Genomic DNA, 7,227 nt, shown 5'->3' on the forward strand with positions numbered 1-7,227 from the left:
CGGGAGCCGCGTTCCCTCAGGCCGCTCTAGGGAGACGAGGGGTTTGAGCTTAATCGGTCCAGCAGCAGGGGCTGAGGGACCGGCCAGGGCTGCACAGCCAGCTGGTGGTGGCAGAGAGCACGGGCAGCAGAGCAGATGTTTTGAGCCCCGCAGTGCCCCCATACTGCATCTCGCAGGGCCGGCTCTCAGCGCTGCGGGCCCGGAGTCGGACTGTGCCCACAGGAACGCAGCCCTCCGTGGCCAGCAGCACTCCTCACTGCCGTCAGTACAGGAAGCTAAACCATAAAATCCTAACCCAAAAGCCTAGCATGGCAATATAAATCTTCATGCAACTATTTTCACAAAAAGGAAAAACAAAAAGAGCCTTAGATGGAGAAGTTCCATATTACTTGCTGAAGACCCTTCTCTTTATCAGATGCAGAGTTTTGTTCTGCAAAATAAACAACTGATGCCACCACTTTTTCTATTAATGTGCATTTTTGTATAGTGCACTTACAAATGGATTTCTGTATGGACATGAAGGCAGCACTTTAATACTTGGAGAAGTAACTGGCAGGTCTGGACTTTGAGGAGAGATTAGGGAAATAGGTATCTCTTATGAAAGAGGAAAAAAAAGCCTCAAACTGCATCCCCTCCCATCCGCCACAAATGCTGTTTTTTGTTACTGTCATTTAAACGTTCCCATGCTCACTCTGAAATTCTTAAAGAATTTTAAAGTATTTCTTTCTGTATGAAGCTGCATAAAGGAATTTCCAAGGCGAGAAGCAGTACTTAAAATTGAAACAAGTATTTTTGTCATAAGTGATCTCTTGACCTAATGCTTACAGAAAACATTTTCCATATATGACATTCACCTAAAATACATTTAAAAGCAAGTTCAAGCTTGGAAATTTGTAATAGGAGGTGATATTAGTGACACTTTGCAGAGAGATGACAAACATGGTATCTGAATATATTTTGAAATGTGATGCTGAATGTCTTATCTGTAGCAAAGGGCAAATTTAGCATTTTGGATGATGCCAAAGAATTTAAACATAATAAGAACAAGTGCTATTTCTGTAAGTTAGATATTCATTTCATTCTTCTTAGAAATAAATATTCTATGCCCAGTCAGAAGCACTGAAATAATTGTCAATAAGAATAATAACAACAAAAAAAGGACATTCTTTGAAGTCAGAGGGCTACAAGCTTGCAAAGGAGAGTGCTCCCTGTGATTCACAGCTCCATCAGCAGTCCTGAGGAGCTGGAAGGGTAGAGTCAGACTTGTACCTGCCTCATCATCTACGCTGGCATCCAGGGCACCTTTGGTTCTGGAGGAGCGGTGCTGAAGAGGTTTCCATTACCAGCACCCGCTACTTTTTGAGGGTATCAAGCACAAGTTATTTTGGACAAAGTGGGGACCGGTGTACTTCCAACACATGGTGCTACGGAGTGGTTTACCCCAGCCAGCAAGGAAACTTCTTCCTTCTCAAAGCACCTACAGAGATGTTGGCTTAACACAGTGCAGCTGATCCCACAGAGCTTCCAGTTCAAGAGGAGCGTGTGGCAGTGAGCTGCACAGTTGTTTTCTAAGAGTACGTCAGACTGTCTCACGTGCCTCACAGAGTCAGCTATGGCCAAAATAGTCATTGCTGCCACACACACAGACTGAATTTTCTGTTTGCTTGTCCTTGCCACTCATCCTTTCCCAGCTGGGAAAGTTGCTGTGTGCTCCCTCTGCTTTGTCCTTGTGACAGGACTCGTCACAAGGACTTCATATGCTTCACTGGTTTTTGATAATATGACTTTCCAGTCCCTTTTTTTTTTTTTTTTTTTTTTTTAGGAAAATCTCTACTATCTGGCAATTTAGAATGCAGGAACAGTAAGCATTTCTCAGTCTCCATAATCATGCCTTCTAAACTTGGTTTCTTGTTAGTTCCATCTTTAGTTTATAATTGCAGTTTATCTTTTATAGAATCTTAGGGATTCTTCCTGGTTGTTTCTTATTCTACTGACTAGGAAGTGCTTGTATAGCTGTCCAAGCAGTTCTTCATTTTGATTGATCTGCCAGTTCCAAGCTCAAATGATTATATAAAAAGTAAAATAAATCCAATTAATTTCTAAGTACTTAACAGTGAATATAAGAGCAACGTGGAATTACTGCAATGTGGAATTCAGTCTTAGACATATTTCAGCTTTTGAGTTCACTTCTCTTTTAAATAACATCCTCTCCCCCTTACATTTAGGAAGTACAGAAGTTGAATCAGCAGCTAGAGGAGAAAAATGGAGAGATACAGCAGATGATAAATCAGCCTCCGTATGAAAAGGAGAGAGAAATCTTACGGCTTCAGAAGAGCCTGGCAGAGAGAGAGAAGGCTCAGGCCACCAGCGACGTTCTGTGCCGCTCGCTGGCGGACGAAACGCACCAGCTGCAACGCAAGCTGGCATCCACAGCAGAAATGTGTCAACATCTGGCAAAACGTCTGGAGGAGAAGCAAAGAAAAGACAAGGGGAATTCAGATGACCAGATAACTACCGAAAGATCTAATCAGGTATTCTTACTTGCTACTATGTTTTTTTAAAGTCTTAGTAGCTTCTGAAGTGTTAATTACAATAGGACAGTTGTAAATGGGGGGTGGCAAGAAACATCCCTTTAAATACTTCCATGTAGGATGAAAAGACTACCATGGCAAGCTCTAAACAATTCTGAATACCAAAAATTTGGGGTGGAAGCAGTTGTCAGTCACTTGCATTTTGGCTGTTTTGCTTCATCGTTAGAGGCTTCTTTTGGAGATGATCTTGAGAGGTCCCTTCCAGCCTCAGCAACTGCCATGATTGCAGTTCTTCCCTGCAAATACAGGAGATGGTCCATGCTTTACACCACAGCATGCTTCTATGCATCACTAGATGGTGCTGTGCTTTTGAAGGTGGCATCTCTTGATTCCTTGTTTCAGCATCTAAACCACAAAAAAAAAAAAGTAGAGGTCTTTTAAAGTAATATTAAGAACTCTATAGTGTGTGGTCTTCTCTGATCACGATTTGTCTTTGCACACACAGTACTGTGGGTTCATAGAATTATAGAATGTCTGGGCTGGAAGGGACCTCCCAAGGTCATCTAGTCCAACTCCCCCAACATCTCCAACTACATCAAGCTACTCAGAACTTCATCCAGCCTGATCTTGAAGGTCTGCAGGTATGGGGCCTCCACCACCTGTCTGGGCAACCTATTCCAGTGGTCTATCACCCTCATACTGAAGAACTTTTCCTAACGTCTAACCTAAATCTCCCCTTTTCTAGCTTAAAGCCATTAAAGCTAGGGTTGGGGAAGAATGAGTCAAGGTGTCTTTACCTTTAATATTTTTGCTCTGGGGTTCCCTCCTGGCCTCCCAGCGGAAGGCAACGTTTCTCTCCAGCAGGGATGTTGAGAGAAATTGCTTCATGATAGCAGGGTGACAGAAATGCTTCTGCAAGGCACTAATAAACACCTGGATGTTGTATTTTGCTCATGGCCTCACTCCATCATCACCTTTGCTGAAGCTTTTCAGCATAGAGTAGAGGTAGATTGTGTCCTTTTGTTCCAGAAATCATGGTAGTTTACAGTTATACCATAAGGAAGTAACATGAGAGGTGCTTCCTCCAATAACAGGTCAGAGTATCGAGTAGGATGCTACAGCCAGTTCTCACAGGAAAGAACAGTTCAGTCTCATGTTCTTACCCCTACGTAGTGGTAATGTTGTGTTTCACGTGACCACTCATCTGTACTTCTCTGGCACACTCTATATAGGCTCACTTCTACCTGGAAAATATTCCAGGAGCATTTCCAAAAAAAAAAAAAAAAACAACCTTATTCACATTAAAGTTTTCTGTAAGAAATAAAGGTTGAGTGGATACAAGAAAAAAAGGACTTGTGCTTGAAGCTTTTAGTATTACCATATTTTACATGTACTTGATAGACAGGAAGCTTGATTGACTTTGATATATGTAATAAGTACCTAACCTTGTACAGTGGGGACTTCCCTGTTGAAGAAGAGAAATTTCAGATGCAATTACTAGCTGATTCTAGGGAATTTTGCACAAAAGTGCTCAATATTACTCATGTACACCGGGGTTTTTTTAAAGCAGATGTCACAACTGTAAAAAAGGGGTATCATTTTAGTAATTATTTAGCAAGCAGAGCTTTTTTTCCCCTCAGTTCTTCCTAGTACTGGCCAAAATTGACAGTAATAACAAAGCAAGACGAAGGCACATCTGTGTCTTTGTCATGCATTCCCCCACTCAAAACAAGTAGTTTCCAAGGAGTTTGTGTAAACTATTAAAGCTCTGCTGTCTCCAGTGTAGATCCTCATGTGTGTCAAACGTAGTATTTTTCTTGTGACCTTTAGCAGGCTCAGAATTGTTTTTATGACATCTATTTAAAAGCAATACCAAGGTAGTAAAAGACTATGTTTTTGCCCTGCTTATTAATAACAAAAGCTGTAGGCTATACTACTAGTATTTAGAAATATACTATATAGAAATAAGTAGGCCTAGATGCATTTGTTTCACTGATAACAAATGGTTTTAGAGGAAATTCAAAACGATTACTTCCAGTTTAATAGCATAGCAAAGTAGCATTTGGGATTTTGATGTCAAAGTAACACATCCTTTATCTGATAATTACAGCTTTTAGACAATGAAACTTCACTTCAGGCTCTTATCTGCAACCTACAAGACGAAAACAGGATGTTAAAGCAAAAAGTAGCTCACGTGAGTACTTTCATTCTGTACAAGATTAAGATTTGATTATTTTGAATTACAGTAAATTTGGAATAGGTAAGGCCTGGTTAATCTAATTAAATGTCAGTTTAATGAAAGTCCAGAATTTTTCTTAGTAATTTCAACATGGCATGTAATCTTGGTTCCCCTAGCTAAGAAGAAGTTATATTGGTTTTAATGCATTGGGATTTTGTTGTTAAAAATACAGTGTTCTTTCCACACATCAGGATTCCATCCCAGGAGAACAGGGTGACTACCAAGCCCTCCCATTCCATATAATTTAATACTGTTATTTAACATGGACTGGCAGATGGGGAAGGCTGCCTGTGCAGAGCCTGGCTTACAGCATGATAAATACCTGCTCTCCTGTGAAGTGGTTTATCTACACTCAGCAGCTGAGTCAGCCTATTACATTATCTTTTAGGGAATTTGAGTCTTGGACATACAGCCAGTCCGTGAAAGCTTGGAAGTTTGTGTCTTCATGTTGTTCATGACTCTCCTGGGTGATCTTTCAGGTGGAAGGCTTAAATGCAAAATGGCAGAGATACGATGCAAGCAGGGAGGAGTACGTGACCCGACTCCACCTGCAGCTGAAGGAGATGAAGTCCCATCTGGAGCAGCAGCACGGCATAACTTCAGCCCAAACCACCTCTGACCTGATGCACAAGGAGATATGCCGCTTAAACAAGCTACTGGAAGAAAAAATGAACGAATGTGTAAAAACAAAGAGAGAACTAGAAGACCTGAAGAAAGCTAGTGAAGGAGATAATGAGCGCATACAAATGCTGGAACAACAGGTCATTTAAGTTTCTTTTTTCAAAAGATGGGAGTTCTTAGTTTCTTCACAGACCACTGAAGTCCCAAGGGGGAAAAATGAAATTATTTCTTTTGACATTTGCCACTCACCTTGCTACACAGATACTTTACAACACATTTAAAGGAAACTCACTGCTGAAGAACTGCATGCAGTTCTGCTGGCTTGAATAGCAATTGAGAGATCTGAAAAAGAAGTACAAATACCTTTGAAATACAGATAGATATGCTAGAGAAGGCAATATTGAGATTCTGGGAATAAGTATTTGCAAACAAAGGAATCACAGCCTCAACTTTTTAACCTAAACTGCCAATGATCTGATTTATAAAATAATAATTCTTTTTCAGGTGCTAGTTTATAAAGATGATTTTACATCTGAGAGATCAGACAGAGAACGAGCACAGAGTAAAATACAAGAGCTTCAGGCAGAAGTTGCATGTCTTCAACACCAGCTAGCACGACGACAGGTAAGAAAACAACATACTCTTTTTCCAGTTAAAGCATGCCAACAGGATCCAGGACTAAAAGACACTAGTAAATGTGTTTTTAAAAAACTCGAGTACTTCTAAAACTATTTCGGCTTGGTGCAGCTGTCAAAAATTTAATTTCATAGTTCTAGTGGAGGTGCTTTCATTACACATGTAATATCCCTTTCTAGGCCATTTTCCTTCTATTTTGGATCAACATAGTAAATGTGAATTCTTAGAAGGAAGAGAATGATTGTTTTTCAAGAGCGCCTCTTTCTCTTTCTAGGACTCAAGAGACACAAATGGTCACTTCAGAGTTCACGTTGGTAACCAGAATCATACGTATGTTCAGACAAACGTTGAACACCTGCGAGGCAGTAGCCCAGGCCAAACAGGCACGAGAAGAACTTCTTCACAGTCTGAGCAAGCTTCTCCTCCTGCGGACAGTGAAAACTCAGGGCCTGATGGCAGGGCGCAGGGGGAACTTAGGTGCCCTCATTGTATGAGATTTTTCAGTGATGAACTCGGCGATGAATTCCTCAAGCATGTCGCCGAATGTTGTCAGTGACCACATGATGTGAGGCATGTAAGTTGATCACTACTTCACAGACAGTAAAACTTTATTCTGTACCTATCTCCTACAGTCCTAAAACAGAGTAATTCAAATGGATGGCTCTTGGGAATTAGGAGGATGAACGGTATCTACCTCTTACTTCATTTCACTTTCTCTTGGACTCTATGAAAGATAAAGCAAGGTGGTTTTATGAAGAATTATTTTTGACAGCTACGAGGAAGGCAAGCACAATGCAAATTCTACTACAGACTAAACCGAAACGTAGAGTGGTAGTTAGCCTCAGAGTGCAGCTTGACTCCTGTGCAAGTCTGGTTCTGTACAGAAGTCTGAAGGCTTGTGGAAAAAAATTACTGAACTTGAAATTTTCTTCCTCTTCCAAAAATGTGGGCTGGAGAACAGGGGAGGAACATTTTGGGAGAAGAGAGGAAAAGTTTTATTATTGTGCTTTATCTGGATTAAAAGCAAAAGTATTTTCTTGTCTGCTGAGGCTGAACTTCTCACACATCTCATCTGAAAATCCTTGCATTGAGCTGAAATCAGGAGAAGTGAAGAAAACATAAGGGCTGGTTGTTGACTAAAAATAGCCTGTCTTTTTGCACAGAAACTATGTACAGTTATTTATTATTTTCTGTGCCTCA

At 40.7% G+C, this 7,227-nt stretch overlaps 1 protein-coding gene across 1 annotated transcript; it reads left to right on the forward strand.

The window, feature by feature from the left end:
* Positions 1-2,225: 2,225 nt before the first annotated feature.
* On the forward strand, positions 2,226-6,583 carry TNIP2 (TNFAIP3 interacting protein 2; the record flags this gene model as incomplete). Its single annotated transcript, XM_008944873.1, has 5 exons — positions 2,226-2,531; positions 4,642-4,725; positions 5,250-5,531; positions 5,896-6,015; positions 6,302-6,583. Coding segments are annotated over 5 exons (1,074 nt in total), but the record flags the coding sequence as incomplete, so codon positions are not given.
* Positions 6,584-7,227: the final 644 nt, after the last annotated feature.

Source organism: Merops nubicus, unplaced genomic scaffold (genome assembly GCF_000691845.1).
Source record: "Merops nubicus isolate BGI_N331 unplaced genomic scaffold, ASM69184v1 Scaffold24167, whole genome shotgun sequence".
NCBI lineage: Eukaryota > Metazoa > Chordata > Aves > Coraciiformes > Meropidae > Merops > Merops nubicus.